At 30.0% G+C, this 23716-nt stretch overlaps 1 protein-coding gene across 1 annotated transcript in view; it reads right to left on the reverse strand.

Annotated features, from left to right (window-relative positions):
* The window catches only part of LOC142329289 (oxysterol-binding protein-related protein 2), a 224049-nt gene that overhangs the window by 153972 nt on the left and 46361 nt on the right, over positions 1–23716 (reverse strand). Inside the window, exons 4-5 of the mRNA XM_075373766.1 lie at positions 8850–8994; positions 2230–2375 (exon numbers count right to left, since the gene is read on the reverse strand). Of these exons, the coding sequence (XP_075229881.1) occupies positions 2230–2375; positions 8850–8994 (291 nt within the window). The remainder of the gene's footprint in view (positions 1–2229; positions 2376–8849; positions 8995–23716) is intronic.

Here is a 23716-nt window from a genome sequence, read left to right on the forward strand (position 1 = left end):
GAGCAGCAATCCAGTTTTGATAAAAATGTTCATTTTATTGCATTAAATAAATGGAAAAACATTTTTACAATGAAATATCCCCTCTTAATGACAAAATACAAGATATATTACCATTAAATTTAGCAGTATTTAAGGAATGGCTGAAAAGGCCTTTAAAATTTCAAAACCAAGCAAGTGAAATCATTCTCAAGTTTTCTCCTGATTTTGTTATAAAAATTCCCACAAACAAGCTGTACATAAGATCAAGTAATCGAGTAATTATACTCTTTCACAAAAAAGAAAAAGTTACACAAATTGTTTTTTTTTCAAATGGGAAAATCAACGCATTTGTAAACAGCACAATTTCAACAACTCTGTCAGTAAATTGTTACAGTTAATTTTAAAAAAATCTTAACTAAAGAAGCAACATTGTGGCTACTCTTCACCACTGATTTCTGTCAATAAAAAACCAAAATCTAAATAGTTTTATATTTTCAGTTTTTATGCTTCTTCATATTCTGACATTGTCAACCAGTGGCAACAATGTGAAGAAGCATAAAAATTGAAAATATGAAACTATTTCAACTTTTAATCAGTAGTGAAGTCAATGGTGAAGAGAGGCCACAATATATTTTATTTCAATGTCAACTCTACATTTTCATTCTCACAATGCCTTTTGCTGATTAGTAAAAACCAATTCATATTTAAAAATTTACAGAAGAGAAAATACTTCAAAAATTTCACTTGACTTGATCACAACAGATATTCAGTTGATAAAATTTCTGAAAACCAATTCAACACTAAGACCACACAATACAGACATTTATTTAAATAAGAACATAAGGTACTAGAAAATTGAAGAAACTACTAAAACAAAATTGAGACACTAGTGTTACATCATCTAGTAACCATTTACACAGACTTCTGCTAATAGTGACTAACTGGTTCGCAGTAGTTCTGCTAGTTGTCACAACCTATGACACTGAATTGAAAATGAAAATAAAATTAAGAGAATTGTGTAATATGTTCTAGTCTCTCTGTGCAGAAGCCGTGGCTTCCCAGGTTGCCAAGGCACACACTCTGGGAATGCTCACCATTCTGCTGATGCTGTTGCTGTGACTGTGGTATGCAAACATGTACTTGAAGCACATAAAAATCTTTAAATAGAGTTAACTTGGAAATGGGCCAAGCTGGAAGCTGTCATTCTGGATTTAGAAGAGGAATCACTCTTTCTCCTCCCTTCAAAAATGCATCAATTAACTGCTTTGTAAGCTAACTGCCTGCCGTTATGAGTAGTCAGGCACCAAAAAATGACCTTCAAAATCTGTGATAACAATAATTGTTTATCAAATCGGTAGGCATTTGGCTAATATTTTGTTAGATCAGTTGCCTGGTTGGATGCTTCCTTGTTTGGTCTTAGGTTTGATAAAACAAAAAGGAAGAACAATCATAGTGAGTTTTCATGAGGCATAATAAGAAGAAAAATATTGAAGAATAGAACAGAGAAAGCCAGAGTGGTAATAACAAGAGAAAAATAGAAGGTAAATAAATACATTTTACTAACTGAATATAAGGAGCCTGGGCAAGACATACCGATATCAAGCACAGATCAAGATTTTGAATTAAAGAATAATGGAACTCCATAAAGCTCTGACAACAGGTAAAAGAAACAAAATTACAGATATTATACTGTGCATAAATAAATAAAAAATATATGACTAGCAGTTAAATTTTAAAACTGGTTTATACAGAAACAAAATTTTGGATATTTAAGAAAAATTAAATAGAAACATACAAAAAAAATAGTTGTTTTAATCAAGAAAAAATAGCAGTAGCAAGAGCTAAATTTCTTGGAGGAGAAATTCAAATGAAAATAAAATTAAAACAAACTCATCATAATACAAAAGTAAGATAATGATGAAAACATAAAAACAGAACACACAAGAAATTGCAGTTTTTATTTACAGATACTGCACAAATTAGAAGTTTTATATTTAAAAATCTATAGATTTCTGTAGAAAGACTAAATTACCTAAAACATTAAAAAATAATTACAATTACTCTTTTCTTAAATGAAATGATAATAATAAACTTGCCACTGTCCATCAAAACCCCTGATAACGCAATTTGAATACAAAAAGCAAGACTATTTATACCATCAGTAATAAAAACTCAAGCAATTTTTTAGTTAAGATAATAATAGCTTATTTATTTATATTAAGAAGTTATATGCCTAAGAAAGAATCTTACCCAAACAGGTTTCCATCCCAGAAATCGAGACCTTTTTAGGAGCTGACCCTCATACCTAGTTACAGTCTTTTGAAGATGTCTTACAGGACGTACACCTAGAACCTGTTCCATCTGAGCATCTCTTGCCAACTGCAATGCAGTCTGACCTAAAAATAAAATGCAATTTAATTATTTAAAACTATTAATTGTTTACATATTTACTTTTCAAGAAAAAACTATTTCAAAAATTCTACTACCATAATTTAATAATAAACAGAGTAATTTGAAATACACAACAAATAGATACTATTATTTTAATGTTTTCTCTCTACTAAATCTTATTCTACATATTAAATCTAAAAGCTTAATAGGGTGTATTTTCTTAATCATCTCTAGTGGTAATGACTTGTGAAGTATATTGTTATAAGTAAAATAATATTTACAAAAGACAGAATAGTTAACATTTTTATAGAATTGGTTGCATACACTTATATTTCTGAAGGTAGGTTTTTAATATACTACAAATGGTTTTTTTATGTAATTCAGTCAGGAAGTATGTTCAATCTGCAAATAATTTGTGTAATTCAAGTTTTATATGCTTTCTACAACTTTTTGTGTAAAGTTACCAGTACTATTATTGTTAATGTGGCCCTTTAGCATACAATCGAATATATTATTCAATTATATACTAAAAAGACTTTCTAACCTTTTACAATACAAGCCCATTAATAGCGCTAAAAATAGCTCACTAAAGAAGGTGCCTGCTAATTAGCTTCTAAAGATTCATTCACACTTTTCAATTTTTTTAGATTTTATCATGTTTTATAATAGTGTAAATGAACATGCAGTTTCACAGATCAATAATTTGTTTTTTTATAAAATAAGCAAATTTTTAAAATAAAGAAAAGATACAAGATCAATTCTACTAAACTATTAAATTTTTTAAGAGTTCTGCATTTTTCTTTATAAAACATAAAATATTAAACAGTATCAAATGAAAGAAACTGGCAAAAAATCATACTGACAAGAAGAACACGTAAAACAAACACATTCAAATTAACAAAAAATAAATTTCACTAGATATTTCAAGACTTGCATTATAATGCCAACTGCAACGCCACTGAAAAGATTTTTCTAAAGCTTCTATGTAACAGAATGATGGGTAAATTTTAAAAATTCATTTTTTGTACAAAATATTTTTAAATATACTAAAATGCAGCTGAATATGAAATATAGATATCCAATCCATTCCTCTCCCATTATACGTTGATAACTGTGAAGAATGTGTAAGGGTAGAAAAGCTATTATTAAATGTGATTTTAAAACCATTGCTGTTAAAGTCATTTAATATTATTTTTATATTAGTCATTCATACTGTCTTGCACAATTATGCTTATCAACATTCAAGAACAGAACTGTATGAATGTGAATCACTGATAAATAAACAATTTATTTTATCACTATTTATTAAGAATTAGGTACCAATTAAATCAGTTTTGTTAGTTGAAAGCAGAGTTTATTTGTACACTAATTTATTAAAATTATTATTAAAATTTGTAAACTTATTAAAATTATTTGTACACTAACCCAAGTAATATCTTTTGGAGTTATTGGTGATCATTTATTTTTATTTTTATTTTTTTTTTATATATCTGTATTTTCCATAGTTTCATGTACTTACAGTGTTTGTGTATTCCCATTAAATAAATTTGGTGAAATTTCTCATCTATTATGAATCCAAGTAAAAAATTTCATTAAATACTATGAAAAGTAAAAAATTCCAGGTCAAAGAAAAGAAATTATAATCAACATGCTAAAACTTATGAAAGAAGCAATGCTCATTAAAATCAATATATTGAATGAAAAACTTCTTATTCCATTGCAGTTTATTCAGCAATAAAGCTACTGGTATATCTGTCAGTGTAACATAAAAATGTATGTAATTTGATGGCAAATTTTCAAATAAAGATGGTCAGTTACGTTTCAATACTACAGATAAAAGTTACAAGAGATAAACCCATAATAACATCTGACAGTTTTAATTCCATCAGCTGTTGCCATGCGCAATTTCTACTTTTTTTTCTAATGTATTCATTGCAATCTGTTCAACTAGTAAATAATAAGCAACCTCCCATGGCCAAATGAGATGAAGATGATATTTATGGCAAGTAAATGAGGTGTAGTCTTGTACAGACTCACTGACCATTAGTGAAAACATATGGTTAATTGAACCCCAACCACCAAAGTACATCGGTATCCACTGGCTAGTATTCAAATCCACATAAAAACAACTAACCTTTAAACCTCACAAAATTCAACTTCAAAAATCAGCTGTTAAACAACTGATTTGCAAAAACAAGTTAACCACTTGACCAGTCAATTGATCTTGGTGTTTTAACAAAGTAGTAGTAGACATACTAGTTTGTTCAAACTAACAGTACAGTATTTATCAATTACTACAAGTAATTGATGAATTACTCGTAGTAATAACACATCATGTAATATTTATTAGGATTTGAATCTTAGAACCTACAACTTTGAAAATCAGCTATTAAACAACTAATTTGCGACAATGAATTAACAACTAGACCAACCCGGTTAGCTCAATTTTTACTTGAATGACAAAACAGTTAACATTAATAAGACATTATAAAATAAACTTAAAAATGGTCTACAGTGACAGGATTGAGAAACAATTTTACAGGTTATATTAAGTAATTTAGGGTTTATGTGGGTGATGATAACCAATAATAGAAAATTTTTACGAGAGAAAAGATACTGTAAAATGAATTTCTTATTGAAAGCAATCAAAAAATCTTGAGATTCAGAGAATTTATACTGATGAAAATTACTTTTAAATTCAAAATCTACCAAAGAATCAAGAAACAACAGAAGCAATGTGGGAGAACATCTACTAATTTCCAAAGGTGGAAATTACCATAACAGTAATTTTAATTTACACATGTAGAGAAAACTGTTTTATTCTTAATGTCTTACTAACATGGAATCACTAGCTCAAAAACATATTATTTCATGAATTCAATAGAACTTCAAAAGATGAATTACAGAAAAACATATTAAAAATGTACAACTACTAAAAAAGGCCACCACATGTAGGTCCCTACCTCACACTTATCAAGGTGATGGGGAAGTGTAGAGGGAAAGGAATAGTAATCACATTAAAAACTTGGCTCCATCAGGCTCTGACTGGTAGCACCCAGTTAAAAGGTTTATCAAATGCTAAACTATTGCAATCGTAAAGGCAGAAGAGGAAGTATCTTCTCACTAGAGAGAGCACAGAAGCCTAGAAGTGGGTCTCTAAAAGAAACCTCAGAAGCAGGTTCAGAGGCTGAAAGGTAAATTAGGGCTACAGAGTAAGGCTGCTATTAGTAAAATTAGAGCATTACTTTTTCACAGGATTTTAATATAGCCAAGGAAATTCTCATGCTACTGGCAAGCTTCATCAAGCCTAAAATGGGACAAGATTCAAGAATAAAACTGAAATAAAAAAAAAAAATAAAGTTTTTTTAAATTGCAAATATATTTAACCATGAGGCATGAAATAATAATAATAATGTGCTTTGAGCCTTAAAAAACCTTTGCTATTAAAGTTTTTTTCTAAAGGGAGAAAGGTAAACATTGCTGTGGTCATTGAGACAAAAATTAAATTAAAGGTAACTTGGAATATTGACAATTTTTTAAATACATAGAATAGTGGGACGGAAGGAAAGAGCTAAAGAAGTTGTGCTATGAATATGTAAAACAAAGAAAATATTAAAACTTAGGTTAAGGGTTAACAGAGGTAATATGACTACACAAACAGTATATTCCTAAAATAGTTCTGCAAAACAAACTTCAAAAGGAAGTGAATAAATATAATCCATTTAATTTTATAATTGCAAATGATATAAATAGGAGAGTAGGAAATAACCAAATTGATGAAGTGGGTACATTTGAAGAAGAATTAAAGAATAACAATCACAAATTGTATACTACTATCACACTTAATGATTAAAAATTTCTAACACCTTTTTTACAAGAAGGACATTCATACATTTTCTTGGAATAATAAAGGTCAGTAACTGATTTGACCAATTTTTTAAAACGAGTATTAAGAAAAATTACAAAGAGAAGTGAGGGATGTAGGATTCATCAAGAAATATGATGTTCATTTGGATCATTTCTTGTAAGTTGCCCAGATAAATATAATAACAAAATGGGAGAACTTTTTGAACAAGGTTATAGAAAATCATGATTAACGTGTACCTTCTGCAGCAAGATTGTGTTGGAATCCTGAATCAGAAAATAATTTCTGACTAACATGGTTGGAAATCTGTATTGTGGTTGAGAAGGAACTGAAAACCATTAAAAATATTATAATGCAATGGAAGCTATAGAGGTATGATGTATTCACCAAAAGAGATAACAATTACAGATATGGAATGATGAGCTGCAGAAAACAGTAATAGAAAAGAGAAACATGTATCAGGAAGTCCTAGAGAACTGCACAGATTAGAGAAGAGAGTAAAGTGAAAACAAACAAGGCCAAAGCTTTGTAGACAAGTCTTGCCAACAAAGTGATGAGGTTTTGGAGAAAAAGGATGGTGGCTAGAAGAAATACAATAAGTGGTGAAAGATGGTTAAAATGCTGTATAGTTTTGTGGTGTAATCTAGAGTTAGGAATGAATGAAAAATTAGGTAGGGTTAAGATATAGAGAAATGTTGATTAAATAACATCAGAGTAGTTAAAAAAATCTCTGAAAATTCTGAAAAATAGGAAGGCTTGTGGCCCTGTTGACTGGAATTGAATTATTAAAGAATGCTACCTCTGATTTTATAACATATCTGCTATACATTATTAACGAATATTAGTGTAAGATCTGTGTAACAAACATTTGGAATGAGTCTCTCATTCTAACAACCTCTATCAAGGGAGAGACTGCAATGAGAAAATTATTATGGTGTCAGTCGATTAAATACAACTTACAAGGTGTATGCAAGAATAGTTAATAAACGGGTTTATCAATTAATAGTATTTCAATATTAGAACAATAAGGTTTTGGGAAGAGACAAAGCAAATGAAAGGAAAGGATTAAATGAGAGTTGGTGATATCTTCAAACTGAAAAAAATAGTAAAGATAACTGAAAAAAATAGTAATAACAAAAAGTAAAGACAAGGTAATAATAACATGAAGCAACAGTAAGGACTGGAGGTAATTGTATATTTAGAGCTGAGAAAAGGTGCTGAGCTCTGATGCCAAGCGGAGCAGTAGATCTCGGCTGTCCCTGGTATCGATTAACATGCTGGTTGGAAAATACATCAAATGTTGGAGAAGTTGGTTGCACTTTAATCCAAACCACACAGGATCATATGGAAGTTTTAAGGAGGATAGCTAAATTTTAATCAGTTTGTGGAAATATCAGCAGGAACATTTAGACAAGCAGAAAAATCACTAGTATCAAATTTATTATATAGACTACATCTTCTGCTTTAAGATAGTGAAACTAGGGTTTTAAAATCATAATTACAAAATCAATATAAATATATCATTTTCTTACTGGTTTAAAAACTGTAATTTTTTTATTAATTAAATTAGCTGTTTTTTTTTTCATTCATTAAATTAAGCATCACATCATTAAAACATTAATACAATTTTATGATATAAACACGATTCATAAATATTTGTGCTGGAGTTTTCATAACTGCAAATAAATATCTATAGGTTTTACAGCATACAAGCTAACATAGATGAATAGATATTAACAGGGTGAGTAGTACACTGCCTCTTACGAGGTAGACAGCAGTAATCAAGTTAAAAACTGGAACCAGTATTTGTTTTGTAGAATACTATCTCCCTATAGTTTTTAATTTATAAACAATATAAATCTTGCCATTATGATTAATAGCCAGAAACACAATAGCAAATGCTTATTGTAAACAAGTTTGTTGCTTTGTAAATTTTTATAATAAAACATAAAAAACTAGCTATTAACATTTTTATAATACTTAACGTATTAAACATAACTGTAAAGATATCAGCTGAAATTAAAATTAAGCAACAATATTAGAAAAAATCTAAAAAGGGCAAACAGATAGCAAACACTCACATATGTATGTATGTGTGTGCATGCGCGTGCGCGTGTGTGTGTCTGTGTGTGTATGTATATATGTGTGTGCATAATTTTTTTAAATGTTTTTAATTTCTTTTATATTAATAAACAATTTTTACAAAATAAGTAAAAAGCTTTTATTTAATGTGTAAATGTAAAAAAAAAATAAGAGTTATTAAAAAAACATCACTGAAGATGGGCTTGGACCCGAAAACATTTTGAACATAAAAACGTAACGGTAAGAGTGTTCTCTAATTCTGTACTGTGCGGAGGCTGAAAAAATAATATATATACATATTGTGTGCGCACATCCCCCTCTCACTCTCTCTCTCTCTCTCTCTCTCTCTCTGTGTGTGTGTGTATGTGTGCATGCGTGAGCGCGTCTATAAGCATGAATTTGACCAAAAAAAAAATTTTAAGTGCTTAAAAAGAGTATGATTTAAAGCAAGTTTTGTGATAGTTTTTGAATGAGCATTTTGGCTACTTGCAGCAAAATAGTTTGCTAAAGTAACTACTACAACAGAAATTACCTCTATAGTTTTTAATAGTAGTATCAATGCCATTTTGCAATAATAAAATTGCAGCTTCCTTATGGCCCCGGTATGCAGCACAGTGTAAACAAGTATTCCCTTGATTATCAGTACAGTTAATATTTGGAGGTCTATCATCTTTTAACTGAAACAAGTTTAAAAAGATGCCATTTACTTTATAGAAATTATAATTTAATCCAAATTTAACACTCAAACATATTTATTGATTTAGAAACACATTACATATTTTTATTTATCTTCTGAACTCCAACGAAGGAGTTATTGGTAATAAGTAGTCAAGGACGTTCAGTGGTAGTATCTGAGGTATGATGGAATGATGTCTAAGAAGGGATCAGTATACTTAAAAATAGCACAAGGTCAATAAGATTACTGTGTCATAAGATTATGTACAAACCACCAGTACATATAATTTTGCGTACTCTTGACAAGCAAATGGCATACCATACATGCTAATATAACAGATGGATATCTGTGGAGAGGCCAGACAAAAAATTATTCTTGAAAGGGGGTAGAGATCATTTGGTATTTGGTAAATGATCCAACTAATGTGATTTATACAGTCTGTCCAAGCAAAAAACTTTGACTGAAAATATTTTTGGCCTTAAGCACTGCTCTTCTGAAAGCAATGTAAAATTATAGCTCAATTTTAAGGAAATGTAAAAAGCCAATACATCCTCTTGGATAAAATACTCAGGAGGTAAATTAATTTCACAATCAAGTATCTTCAAAGGGACTGCTTAAGAGGAGAATATCCGATGGAATAAAAACCAATGCACAGAATGCTGAAAGCTTAAACAGCAGAGGTGTTATGGACAACTTAAAACAAGTTTTTGAAAGATAAGAGCTAGCTATAGTAATAATAATAAAGATTTTTGATCCTATTGTAGGATAACAGGTATTATAATAGGGTAATCCTATTAATATAATTAATAATAATCCTATAATTAATGTAATTCTTAAAAAAAGAATACAACAAAAATAAATAATAATAATAATAAAAAACAGTAATAATAATAATAATAATGCAGAACAAAGAGAATGTTTATTTCTAACAACACAATGAGAGAATTACTTTAGTGAGAATAGATTCTAAGCCTAATTCTACAAAAATAGTACAGGTTATATGTCAACCTCTGCAGAGAAGAACAAAGCAACAGAAAGATATGTTACAAAACAGATGACATTATGATATTAATGAAATGTCATAGTAGAAAAAGGAGGAAGGTAAAAATGTTAGTATGAACTAATTTAGAGAAATTAAGAGGGATTAGGATTTTTTTTCATGATTAAATACAAATTAATAATTGCAAACATTCCTTGCAAAACCCTGAGAAGGGTGAGACCAGGAGGTACAGCGAAGGAATGACAGATTATATAATGAATTTTCTGTGAATCCATTATTATTCATGGATTAACGGAAATCCATGAATAAATTTTCCATTGAATCAGAAAGTGTTTTAGCTGATACACTGATTACAAAATGTTAAAATCAATATTTCAACTGTCCAATTGATTAAAGTTAAAAACAATAAAGAAAAAATAAGAAGAAAGAAGTAGGACAGACATATTTTAAAATAATGCGATCTTAAATATGAATGAATTATAGGTACAGGCCTGAAAATTACTGCAAAAAATTCATTTGTTCTAAGGTAAGAACAACTGAGTAAATTTCAAAAAGCTGGTGGACACCACATGACTTCCTTGTACACTTATTAAATTACATATACACATTTTTTGCTGCACCATTTAAACTTATTTCATTTGAAAGTGAGATACAATCCTCCAATTCTTTAATAATGGACAGTTAAACAATTGCTGAAATATTAGTTTTTATTAACATCAAATATTTATACAATTATTAATTTAACAATCTTACATGAACTCCCCCAAGACAACCAGCCCACGCTAAAAAGCTTAAGCTTACATGGCTGGATAAAGTAAAAGTTCCTTTATTACTCATAGTACTAGATCAATATTATTCACATCTTTGTGAGTTACTGATTAACAAAAGTTTCAGATTTCTGGTGCATCATATAAATACAAGTTAATAATAATTAAACTATTCCATTTAGTGAACTCCTTTATACTGGTTACAAATGTTAATTTCAACATTATGGTGTAAAATATTCAGTTTTTATTATTGGATTATTTGATGAATAATCAAAAATGAAAAAGAAAAAATCATATAGGAAAAAGAAAGATAACAAAAAGATATATCTCAAATAAGAACAACAAGATGAATATTAGGATGAAGAAAATGTTAAGAACAAGGGAAGAATACAAAAATTAAGAGAAGATGATAAGTATAAAGAGAAAAAAAAAGTTAAAACCAAAGAAAAAATGAAAAGATAAGAATATGACAAATATAAAGAGGAAGAAAATGTTAAGACCAAGGAATAATAATATTAAGAAAGGATGATGATTGTATAGAGAGAAGTTTTGAAAACTAGAGAACATGTACACAAATTAAGATCAGAAGAATTATATAAAATGATCGGCAACAAATAAACAGAATGATGATAAACTCTAACTTAGGGAGAATACTCTCCGACAATATCAGAGGAGTAATAAACTAAAAGATAAGAATTATTTGCAATTTATTAAAGATCAAGCATGTATGCCTCAGTGTATATGTTGTTCTTGTCACTGTAGTTAACTTTAATGTAGATAAAAAAAACACAAATTACAGAATAATTAAATAAAATTAAACTAGAAAATCCAAAAATAGTGTGACCCTAAATTATAATTTTCAATTAATATTAAATAATCATATGTTTCGCCAAATCTGTTACATATACACATACTAGCGTATCCTGTCGTGACTTGGCCCACAATATAGATGTAGCTTCACTCGCAATGCTTCTTTAATAGAAAACTTATTTTTTTATAAATAAAAAATATTTAATCAACAATATTATAGTTAGATTTTCATTAAATCCTAATAAAATGGGAAATAAAAATTTTTATGAAAATACTGAAGGAATACTTAAATAAAGGTACTTAAATACTTAAATAAAATACTTAAATACTTAAAAACTTAAATAAAGGAAAACAAAAAGAGGAAGATAAAAAACTGAACAATTTTTGTTAGACTAATCCATTTTTTTAAATGAATTAAATAGTTCAATATAAAAGTCTAATAAAGATAAACAAAAAACTTATTACAATCCCAAATCTAGCATCCCCATCACGGCTTCGCACATGCTCTATGGTTACTTGCACTTCCCATCACAATCAGAGGGTCATGGCTTGCTTCGCTATCACTTCCAGTTTTCTCCAGTTTCCTTTCCTTCTCCCATTTCTCTTTCCCTTACTTCTCTTCCCCAATTTCCCTTTTCCCCTTCCTCTTTTCTTTTTTATCTTTTCCTTTCCATTTCCTTTTCCCTGTTTTCCACTTTTTCTTTTTTCCATTTTCCCTGTCTTCCCTTCTACCTTCTTAGATTTTTCCCTACTTCCCTTTTCCGATTTTTCCCTTTCTCCCTTCTTACCTACGCGTAAATAGGTCCAGTAGTTTTTTAGTCTATAGCGGACACACATATCAGAAACATTGCAATGGAATCATAAAATATTTAGTATAGCATATGTTGCTTTTACATCCAACAGATAGCACTGTTAACACAAAATTTATTTTTTTATCGATTTGAACCCCTTAAAAATCAAAATTTTTTCAACACTACACTAACCTGTTGACTCATAAAAAAAATCATATGACTTCTTTTTTCTTAAATGTTTATAAACAACATGGAAGAAGCAACACAAACAAATAAGAGCCAGAAGAAATAAACAATAAATAACAACATTAATAATAAATTTAAATTAAATTAAATTATTAATAAATTTTACTACTGTAATCCATTCATTCAATATCGATTGATCTTAAAACACAAATAATTTTGACACAAATAAATTAATACTGAAAATACTATCAATTATTCATTTGAACCCCTTAAAATCAAAATTTTGCAAAATCCTTTCTTAGTGCACACCTACTTAAAGGTATGAAGGTACCCTGAAAATTTCAAGTCTTTACCTACCTATAATAGTTTTGGCTGTACGTTGATTATGGGTCAGTCAATCATGACATTGTCTTTTATATATATATATATATATACATACGTACAAATATGTAATAATGCCTGTTAAACTACATATACACAATTTTAACAGTACATAAAATTTTATTTCATTAATAACTTCTGATTTTTTTCATATTTTTATTTATTGTTATTATTTAATAATTATTAATTGTAAAACTTTTTTAACAATGACAGGTTAATAATTATTAATAAATCAACACATTTAAATTAAAAAAAAGTTAACAAAATTAAATTAAAAAAAAAGAAGACGAAGTCTGATTCGAACTAATGTGCCTTTCCCTTGTAAGTTCCAAATATTTCATCAATTGAAATTTTATTTGGCTATAACTCTGGAACCAATGAAAATAAGTAACACTTATGACATACTCACTGATGGCTTATTACTGCAGTTAAGAAAAATTCCAAACTTATTGGACACTTTTGGTTCAGTCGATTGCAATCAAAATGGGAGGTGCACGACTAGATCTTACAACAGTCTTAAATCCAAAATTTCAATACCCTATGGCTAATCGTTTTTGAGTTATGCGAGATATATACATATGTACATACAGATGTCACGCCGAACCAAGTCAAAATGGATTCAGGGATGGTCAAAATGGATATTTTCGTTGAAATCTGAAAACTAAAATTTTTTGCGATCACAATACTTCCTTTACTTCATACAAGTAAAAAGCAATAACTAAGTCAAAGAGAAGTCTCTAGGTAGAAGGATTTTTTTTTTTGTCTTCAGTCCTTTGACTGGTTTGATGCAGCTCTCCAAGATTCCCTATCTAGTGCTAGTCGTTTCATTTCAGTATACCCTCTACATCCTACATCCCTAACAATTTGTTTTACATATTCCAAACGTGGCCTGCCTACACAATTTTTCCCTTCTACCTGTCCTTCCAAAATTAAAGCGACTATTCCAGGATGCCTTAGTATGTGGCCTATAAGTCTGTCTCTTCTTTTAACTATATTTTTCAAAATGCTTCTTTCTTCATCTATTTGCCGCAATACCTCCTCATTTGTCACTTTATCCACCCATCTGATTTTTAACATTCTCCTATAGCACCACATTTCAAAAGCTTCTAACCTTTTCTTCTCAGATACTCCGATTGTCCAAGTTTCACTTCCATATAAAGCGGCACTCCAAACATACACTTTCAAAAATCTTTTCCTGACATTTAAATTAATTTTTGATGTAAACAACTTATATTTCTTACTGAAGGCTCGTTTAGCTTGTGCTATTCGGCATTTTATATCGCTCCTGCTTCGTCCATCTTTAGTAATTCTACTTCCCAAATAACAAAATTCTTCTACCTCCATAATCTTTTCTCCTCCTATTTTCACATTCAGTGGTCCATCTTTGTTATTTCTACTACATTTCATTACTTTTGTTTTGTTCTTGTTTATTTTCATGCGATAGTTCTTGCGTAGGACTTCATCTATGCCGTTCATTGTTTCTTCTAAATCCTTTTTATTCTCGGCTAGAATTACTATATCATCAGCAAATCGTAGCATCTTTATCTTTTCACCTTGTACTGTTACTCCGAATCTAAATTGTTCTTTAACATCATTAACTGCTAGTTCCATGTAAAGATTAAAAAGTAACGGAGATAGAGAACATCCTTGTCGGACTCCCTTTCGTATTATGGCTTCTTTCTTATGTTCTTCAATTGCTACTGTTGCTGTTTGGTTCCTGTACATGTTAGCAATTGTTGTTCTATCTCTGTATTTGAACCCTAATTTTTTTAAAATGCTGAACATTTTATTCCAGTCTACGTTATCGAATGCCTTTTCTAGGTCTATAAACGCCAAGTATGTTGGTTTGTTTTTCTTTAATCTTCCTTCTACTATTAATCTGAGGCCTAAAATTGCTTCCCTTGTCCCTATACTTTTCCTGAAACCAAATTGGTCTTCTCCTAACACTTCCTCCACTCTCCTCTCAATTCTTCTGTATAGAATTCTAGTTAAGATTTTTGATGCATGACTAGTTAAACTAATTGTTCTGTATTCTTCACATTTATCTGCCCCTGATTTCTTTGGTATCATTACTATAACACTTTTTTTGAAGTCTGACGGAAATTCCCCTTTTTCATAAATATTACACACCAGTTTGTATAATCTATCAATCGCCTCCTCCCCTGCACTGCGCAGTAATTCTACAGGTATTCCGTCTATTCCAGGAGCCTTTCTGCCATTTAAATCTTTTAATGCTCTCTTAAATTCAGATCTCAGTATTGTTTCTCCCATTTCATCCTCCTCAACTTCCTCTTCTTCCTCTATAAAACCATTTTCTAATTCATTTCCTCCGTATAACTCTTCAATATATTCCACCCATCTATCGACTTTACCTTTCGTATTATATATAGGTGTACCATCTTTGTTTAACACATTATTAGATTTTAATTTATGTACCCCAAAATTTTCCTTAACTTTCCTGTATGCTCCGTCTATTTTACCAATGTTCATTTCTCTTTCCACTTCTGAACACTTTTCTTTAATCCACTCTTCTTTCGCCAGTTTGCACTTCCTGTTTATAGCATTTCTTAATTGCCGATAGTTCCTTTTACTTTCTTCATCACTAGCATTCTTATATTTTCTACGTTCATCCATCAGCTGCAATATATCGTCTGAAACCCAAGGTTTTCTACCAGTTCTCTTTATTCCGCCTAAGTTTGCTTCTGCTGATTTAAGAATTTCCTTTTTAACATTCTCCCATTCTTCTTCTACATTTTCTATCTTATCTTTTTTACTCAGACCTCTTGCGATGTCCTCCTCAAAAATCTTCTTTACCTCCTCTTCCTCAAGCTTCTCTAAATTCCACCGATTCATCTGACACCTTTTCTTCAGGTTTTTAAACCCCAATCTACATTTTATTATCACCAAATTATGGTCGCTATCAATGTCTGCTCCAGGGTAAGTTTTGCAGTCCACGAGTTGATTTCTAAATCTTTGCTTAACCATGATATAATCTATCTGATACCTTGCAGTATCGCCTGGCTTTTTCCAAGTGTATATTCTTCTATTATGATTTTTAAATTGGGTGTTGGCAATTACTAAATTATACTTCGTGCAAAACTCTATAAGTCGGTCCCCTCTTTCATTCCTTTTGCCCAGCCCGTATTCACCCACTATATTTCCTTCCTTGCCTTTTCCAATGCTTGCATTCCAATCTCCAACTATTATTAAATTTTCATCTCCTTTTACGTGTTTAATTGCTTCATCAATCTCTTCGTATACACATTCTACCTCATCATCATCATGGGCGCTTGTAGGCATATAGACGTTAACAATCGTTGTCGGTTTAGGTTTTGAATTTATCCTTATTACAATGACTCTATCGCTATGCGTCTTGAAATACTCCACTCTCCTCCCTATTTTCTTGTTCATCACGAAACCTACTCCTGCCTGCCCATTATTTGACGCTGAGTTAATTACTCTAAAGTCACCCGACCAAAAGTCGCCTTCCTCTTCCCACCGAACCTCACTAATTCCTACTATATCCACGTTTACCCTATCCATTTCCCTTTTTAAATTCTCTAGCCTACCAACCTTTTTTAAGCTTCTAACATTCCACGCTCCGACTCGTAGAATGTTATTTTTTACTTTTCTGGTGACCCCTTCCTTAGTAGTCCCCACCCGGAGATCCGAACGGGGGACTATTTTACCTCCGGAATATTTTACCAAGGAAGGCGCCTCCATTATTGCTTTTGAAAATGCAGAGCCACATTTTCTTGGAAAAAAAAACAGCTGTAGTTTTCCATTGCTTTCAGCTGCGCAGTACTCAGAGGACTGAGTGATGTTGATATGGCCGTTTAAGTCATTGTGACTTACGCCCCTAACAACTACTGAAAGAGCTGCTGCCCTCTTTCAGGAATCATTCCTTAGTCTGTCTCTCAACAGATACCTCTCCGATATGGTTGCACCTTCGGTCCAGCTACTCTGTATCCCTGAGCACTCAATCCTCCTCACCAACGGCAAGGTCTCATGATTCATAGAGAAGGATAATAGTAGAAAATTAATATATTTTCTAATAAATATTAGAATTAATGAATGAACATATAAAGTATAAAAATTCCAAAGTTGAAAAAGAAAAGTTAGAAAATTGTATAAGCACTTTATAAATGAAATTAAAAGAACATCCAAATAGAGAATTAAAATTGATTGATACAGAGATATAGTGAAGTAGAGAAAAACATGATTACTTAGAAGGTAGATGTACCGCATAAGAAGATAAGAGAACAGTTTGGGAAAATTAAGTCAAAATATTTGAGTATTAGAAATAAAGACAGAAAACCACTGTTAAGAGACAAAGAAAGAGCAAATGGTTGGCAGAAATAAGTTTATATCAGCACAACATGAAAATGATGGAAGAAAGAAGAAAAAGATAATGACGAAATTAAAGACTATTTTGAGATCATTGTTTAATAGAGTCGTACAGACTTAAACATTAATACAGAGAAGATAATAATATATCATCAAAATTATTATATTAATTTTAAAATCTAGGCCTAATAGATTAGACAGATTACATATAAATGTTGTGATACTGGAGAAGAACATAAGGATTTTAGAAGTAATTATTGCCATTAAAAAGAATGTAAGAAAAGATAAGTGTTAGAACTCTTCATTATCATTCTGACATCTCACAGATAAAAAATATTCCTAGGACAGTTAATGAGCAAACAGAATGTGTGGTGAAAGGCATACTGGATGATGACTAGTTCAGTACCAGAAATATACGAGAAGCTATTCCTGGCCCTCAGGCTAATCTTGGAAGGAAGGTTTAATAAAGTAACTACTACCTACAAGAGAACTGTAGAAATGGAGAAAGTATTTAATAATGTAGAACAGAAAACAATTATACAAATTTCAATAACTAGGATTAAATAGAGGAGGAAGAGAAGATATAAGCATCCTGACTAGAATCAGCTAGCAGCAGTAAAAGTAGAAAAAAAGGTAGGCTCTGATTCAGAGAAGAGTGAGGTAAGAATATAGAATGCATGTTGCTTTTCAACTTGTTTGTAGATGTAATATTGGAATTGAAAAAGAAATTTCAGAACTGACAAACTATCCAAGAGAAAACAATAAGAATGTTAAGATAATAAGAATGCTTCATTGATAATCTGTTCATGCAGAAGAAAAATGAATTTCAACTAAAAATGAGCTATAAGAAACTCTCAAAGATATAGATTCACTGCTAATAGATAACTCAATTCAAAAATAAGCAAGAGTAAATCAAATACAATGAAATATACAAAAAGGAGGATAATGAAAAATGAGATATTAAGACACAAAATTGTAATAACCAGATATTTCAGAATTTTGTCATTTTAGGTGGTAAAATTAAAAAAGACATCAAAGTATGATTGAGATCAAAAGCACATCGTCACAATAAAAGAGAACTTCCATTCAAAAAAAAAAAAATCTGCTAGTACCAATAAGGATTTTTATCCATATTAAAATGGATTAGAAAGGTTTCTTAGAAATATCAGTGTGAAGTGTAAAAAAAAAAAAAAAAACAAAAGAGAAAGAACATAGGAAAAAGAATAGAGGCTCTGAAATATAGTGTTACAAAAATATATTACTAATTAATATATTAATAAAGAGGTTTTAAGATGAACAGAAGAGAGAAATTAATGAGGGAATCTTGTATAGAGTTGAATTATGCTGGTAGGCCATGTATTAAGACATCCGGTTTTGTTAATTTAGAAATAGTGATCAATAAAAACAAACATCTGTTCAAGAAAACAAAGATCAGAATTTCTAAAGTAGATACCTGTGTCTCTACGGTGCAGTAATAATGATGATATTAAAACAGAAAACAACTGAGAATACAAACTCATTCAAATGGCTGATGGCACAATAAATAAATAAATTATTATCTAGCAAATTACTTTATTTATGAACATTAAATACAATAATTTTGATGGATTGAAATGAACATCGGACAGCATTATTACTTTGTTAAATGAAGTTATCAGTGAAGGGATGAATGAAATTAGTCCAACATTTAAAATGACATAAATTAAAACAAAATAAAACACAGACATCTCTTGGTACCTTTTTTATAGTTTTAAAATAAACACATTTTGATGGGTATCAAATAATGACTATTATAACTATGATAAATTACTGAAATTTTATTATACCTTAAAATTAACTAAGAGATCAACCCATCCCCCCTTACCTTCAACCTTCAACCTTCAACCCCCTCCTTACCTACTGCTTTACATTTACTCAATATATATATATATATTACATTAAAGGAACCTTTTAAATAAATTTAGCACAAATTTTAAAATGTCTTTTTCTTTTATGAATGAATTTATATCATTCATATAAAAACAATTTTTGACTTCATTACCAACAGTCATACACAGACAATAATTATTATGTTAAATTAAAATACCAAAAGATAATGGGCGTACATGATACAGTTACTAAAAAACATTCAGACATTAATTTTGTGAAATGTAATGGTGTTAATACATTATATTTCTGAATTCCATCATAAAATTTTAGTATATGTTTATTTTTAAATCATTAGGGTTTTGGTATTTTTTATTTATACTTAAATTTTATTTCGTTCTGGTAAGGGAATTTATTGCGATTTACAATTTAACTACCATTACACCTTAACTGTTAATATTATTTTTCAAAGATTTTTTTTCCTAATTACAATTCTTATCAGACAGCAAAAACAATTACTACAACTGACACTATTTCTTGTATTATATAACTAATTGAATATCTTTAAAAAAAAAGAAATTTAGTAAACTTAATATACCTTGCAATTTTACTATGCAATTTGATAACTCACAAATAAACCTCTCAGCTTCTGGCACCACCATAACCAAAAAATTTAATTTTAACTACAAAAACACTGGATCTTAGCACTGAATAAATATCTATGTGGCTATATGGAATTTGAGCACAGTCCAACAGAAAATACATTGATTACACTTATCACACATTTCAAAATGAAAAAAGTAACAAAAAAAAAATAATCCTATCTCAACAATAATTCAGTACTTAAAACACGACCCACAATAAGGAACTGTGATCTTAGTTCTTTCCCGGATGTTTTTAAAATATTGTTTAAATAAAGAAACACCTAAGGTTTGTAAAAATGTATTTTTTTTTTCTAATAAATTAAAACAAGAAATGTAAAGAGATACATTTTTAAATAAACAACAAAACTCTCATGTTTGACTACTTTTAAAATTTTAAATAATATTGCTAATAAAGATTACTTGGTATGATGTTAGGTGGCTTCTGGACAGTTTTAATGTCTCAATTGAGTTGGCTGCATACATAAGTACTGATCAGTACACAACACTGATCACCAATGAACATAAATTCTGGAATTTTATAAACTTCACAATTAATAAATGTGCAAAACATAACAATGTTTGTATTAATTAAAATAGTATTTAAATTACACAAAAAAAATTTATTAATAAAAATGCCATTTGATTTCCACTATTCCATCAAAGGTTTTGACAGATTTTTCTGTCTAAAAAATTATTTACATTCTTAAAATCTTTCATAAATCAGCAAAAACCAGCATTTCAGAAGTTTTAAATACAGAAAAATCATTGAAATGAATAAGAAAGAGTAAGGGTTCTAAATACATTTCCTGAGCCCGACAATACAGAAACATATTTGATAAGAGGTTTGTTTAATCTTATTTCAATATATATTTTTATTTTTTTTTCTTAGGAATTATGTAATCCCATCAAAATGTGAACCACTGATCCCATAATTAAATAAATATCCGAGTAAAGGTTCAATATTAATATCAAATGTCCTTGATAAAACTGTGTAAGTAGTAACTAGCACCCAGTTATTATACAATGCTCATGCAATAAAATCACTATAATGATGTTTTTATTATTTTAAAATTTAGTTTTGTGTAAGGTTGAAAATTTACATCTTTAAAAAAAATTGACCTAATTTTTCTTTTAAATATATAAATATTTTTAAATAAATGTAAAATCCATGATAAAATAAAGAAACTAACAATTTAACCATAATACTACATTTTAAAATAGTTTATAAATTGTTCATACCAGATAGAAAAACTGTAAGAGACTTTAATAAGCTACTTATGCAAGTTTAAAATCTTAACTTTAATTCATGGATTACTTTTTCCTACTTATAAAGCATCAACTTCTCGCTTGCCTTCTTGGTTAATCAGAATTTCTATTTCAAACCTAAACTAATTTTCTAACAAATGCTATTAGCATTTTAGTGCTTCTTTAATACTCAATTCACCACCCTGACAATCACTATGTGTATACACAAAATAGTAAACAAATAAATATATTTAACTTATTTTTTTTTTTAAATCTATCGCATCATCTTCTTTAGCATAGTTTATTTAAATTACAGCAGCAAAAGATTAAAAAATTCATCTTTAAACAGATATAAATATGTTTTACTAATGTATACTATAAGTAGAAAAGTAAATTTAAATTATTTTAAAATTTTATTTTATAAACAAATGCTGTAGATGTTTGTTTGTGCAAGGCATATTCAGGAAGTAAGGGCCGTCAACTTGTATTTAAATATTAGTGAGTCTGAACACAGTTTCACGCATGCAGGGTCATCTATCGCCTATTTATTAAAGTCACTGCAGTTGTTTGTTTTGATTCTGTAGTTGTCTGCCTGCCAGTAAATGTCCATGACAATCATTTCTCCCACCAGTTGTGAAGTGCGCGATACGATTCAATTTTTGTGTGCAAAAGAATCTTCAGCTGCTGAAATTCATCTGGAGTTGTACCTAGTGTATGGACCTACAGTAATGAGTGATAGAAAGTTTAGACAATGGTGTCAAGACTTTAAAAATGGCCGCCCAAATGTGCATGATGAAGGGCGGAGTAGCAGGCCCAGTATTCAGACCAACGAAATCATTGAACAAGTGAACCAAAAACTGTGATGTGATCAGCGATTGATGATTAGCACTCTGGTTGATGAATCTCCACATGTTGGACACACTTCTATCTACACAACAGTCACAGAAAAGCTCGGATATCTCAAATTGTGTGCAAGGTGGGTATCGAAAATACTCACTAACCAACACAAATAGCAAAGAATGTCCAGTGGACAAGTATTTTTGGACCACTATCGACAAGATGTGGTATGTGGATATCCTACACCATGTAGTGGCACTATTAAAGTTCCCCAAAACCAAAAAGGTTTAAGCAATCTTCATTTAATCAACTGTACGTCAAAAAATGTTGGCTACCATTTCTTGGGACCAACAAGGTGTCATTTTGGTTGATTTCATGAAACATGGATCAACAATTACAGCCGACTTGTACTGCAAAATGTTCACCAAACTGAGACATGAGATCCAAAATCAATGACATGGGAAATTGTTATCTGGCATAATCCTCCTTCACAACAATGCTTGTCCTCACACCACTGCCTTAACCAAGAAGATTCAAGAATTTTGTTGGGAACTTTTTGACCACCCTCCATATAGTCCCAACCTTGCACCTAGCGACTACTTCCTCTTCTTGCATTTGACAAAGTGGCTTGGTGGACAACAGTTTTAAAACGACAAGGAACTCAAGCCTGCCATTGTCAACTATTCAATTCCCAGGCAGCAAACTTCAAGGCAGAGGGATTAAAGAAACTGGTGCAGCATTACGAAAAGTGCTTAGAACTGAATGGCGATTACGTGGAAAAGTAGTAGATATGTAGTAAACTAAAACTGTAAGTAAAAACCTTTTCTCATGAGTTAATTTTTTTTTAATGATCAAACGGCCCTTACTTTATGAATATGCCTTGTACATCTAGATTTTTTATATTAACATTTCATCAAAATTATTAAAATCCTTCCTAAAATACTGGATAAAGTAAAATGCAAAATATTTTAAATATAAGAATATTTTGTTTTTTTTTAAACATGCAATTTTTGGTCACTTGATATAACGAAATATAAGAAGTACAAAAATATGTTGTTAACTAATTGGATATACATTCTTTAGTGATGTGCAAAAATTGTATTATTTGAAGTTGTTATTAATAATAAATAACAGACTGAAATTCTCAAGAACCATTAAAAAAAAAGTGAAAACCTAAAACTAGAAGTTCGTTTTGGCTGTTAAGCAATCATAGTAAATCAAATAAAAATTAGTAAAAAAAAAGCTGACAACACAGTTGAACGACTTTCTCGTCGCGCAGCTGTTTTTTGATGCATGGCTCTTACACACAACTTAATTAAAAATATTTATCATCTTATTTAAACACAATATTTTTTATTTATTAAATTCTATGATTCTAACTAAAGTGTGCGCACATACTGTATTTTATTCACGCCGGTGTAGCAGTACTCGATGCCACTTTTAAATATTTTTACAGTTTAAATAATATTAATTTATTTGATTCTACCGCTCACCTGTGATATCACAATATAACAGACAACTGCCTGAGCAGCTGTACATCAGTCCTACCCTAGCACTGTACTAGCACTTCTACTAGTACTAGCACTTCTTGTGGTGAGAGGGGGTAGCTAATGTCAAAATATACCCACTTAGCCACTAGTTCATTTATAGCATTTTTTGTGATGAGATTTTTAGGTTTAAATATGTATAAAAAAAGAAAACTGCAATGAAAAACACCCATCGTACTGGCCTTCAACAACTTTTCAATATTAAAACCATTTTTAGAGGCGGGGGTGAAATTTAGCATTTTTTTTTTTACAAAAGCTGTTTACTTTATTAATATTCATAAAATTATGAAAAAATATATATA

This window comes from Lycorma delicatula, chromosome 1 (genome assembly GCF_047948215.1).
Source record: "Lycorma delicatula isolate Av1 chromosome 1, ASM4794821v1, whole genome shotgun sequence".
Lineage (NCBI taxonomy): Eukaryota > Metazoa > Arthropoda > Insecta > Hemiptera > Fulgoridae > Lycorma > Lycorma delicatula.